Here is a 1331-nt window from a genome sequence, read left to right as displayed (position 1 = left end):
ACTTTGCTTCAGGTGTTGGCTGTGATGGTTGAGTCTCTGCAGCACACTGTGCTGCTGAGAAAAACCACACAGGTGAGTGGAGAGATACACACCCACAGCGGCTGTGTCCTAAATCCATCTTGTGTGGTTGTTTTATTTAAGGATAAATGTAATGAGACAGATGTTGCAGGGTAAACTGCAGTCTGTTGCACTTTTATGTTGAAACTGCTCTTAGAGGAACTGTGACTTCTCTGAAGTGAAGGTGTAAGCAGAGGCGTTAGCTCGTCCTCCTGAGATTTAGTATCTCCTTCTCCAGCATATTATCAAAGTCTGTGTTCCTGAGGGAGATCTTGTAATGGAAGCAGGCCACGTTGAGTCATGCTGCCACACAAAAATAGCTATTTGCTTAACTTCTTTTAGGACTGATGAGAGAGGGGGGTTAAGCTGTACAGAGAAAGTAGGCTGGCTGGCTGCTATTGTAGGGAAAACAAACATTCCCTTACAGATAAAGAAACGTCACTGATAAAGTGGCTCACTTCACTGAATGTCTTATTTTTGGATGTCTTACCTTTTTAGATGTTTTTCTGGAAAGATTTGAAAAGTGGCTTGTTTGTAGTACTATTTCATTCATCGTAGTTCTTCTACAGCCTTTTTAAATTTAACATATTTTAGCCCCTGAATGTCTCTCTGTGAATAATCGGTGTCCATGACTCTGTTCTGCAGGTGGTGGACTTCATGGTGTCTGTCCTTCAGAGGGCCTGTGTTGGTCTCGATGAGGCCACTGGTCCAGGTCTTGGGAACCCGTTAGAGAGCCAGACGCTGAGCATGGGGATGGGCCTAGTCGCCACTCTGCTGTCTGGACCTCAGGTACTCACTACTGTAATCTGCACACATTAGCATGTTGCTAAACCACCTTATGTTGCATGTACTGTATTTTGTGCAATATTTCTGTTGATTGAGAACTTTTTTTGTTGCTGATGTTCACTTTGTTACAATACATTTATTGATTATTGACAGGCTAATGAATACTGGATGTTTTTGAGGTGACAGTTAAATTTACTTTCACTGAAGTACATGTTTCTAAGGGTCTGTGTCTACCAAAGTGTTTTTTTCAATTCATTGCAAAGGGAGCGCCGCGTTTTTATGACGCCAGCAGCGTGACGAGGCGCTGAGCGTTTTTATATTTATTTATTTATTTCCCCTGGTCACAGGGAGTTGAAAATGTTCAACTTTGGGGGGAAAAGGCAGCGCTCTTCACTTTTTACCCAACCGTCCAATCACAGTGGAGGCAAATACCGCACCGAGCCATCTCAGCTCTTGAACGATGTGCCTCCTCTCCGAGTTATTTCCTC

The 1331-nt window shown here is 43.4% G+C and overlaps 1 protein-coding gene across 2 annotated transcripts in view; it reads left to right on the top strand.

The window, feature by feature from the left end:
* Positions 1 to 1331, top strand: part of tango6 (transport and golgi organization 6 homolog (Drosophila)) — a 24779-nt gene that overhangs the window by 8863 nt on the left and 14585 nt on the right. For both annotated transcript variants that reach the window (XM_046038112.1, XM_046038111.1), the window contains exons 12-13: positions 13 to 72; positions 703 to 846. In XM_046038112.1, coding sequence (XP_045894068.1) covers positions 13 to 72; positions 703 to 846 — 204 coding nt within the window. The remainder of the gene's footprint in view (positions 1 to 12; positions 73 to 702; positions 847 to 1331) is intronic.

Source organism: Micropterus dolomieu, linkage group LG22 (genome assembly GCF_021292245.1).
Source record: "Micropterus dolomieu isolate WLL.071019.BEF.003 ecotype Adirondacks linkage group LG22, ASM2129224v1, whole genome shotgun sequence".
Lineage (NCBI taxonomy): Eukaryota > Metazoa > Chordata > Actinopteri > Centrarchiformes > Centrarchidae > Micropterus > Micropterus dolomieu.
The sequence above is the reverse complement of the archived record's forward strand: the minus strand, read 5'-3'. Positions and strand labels throughout refer to the sequence as shown.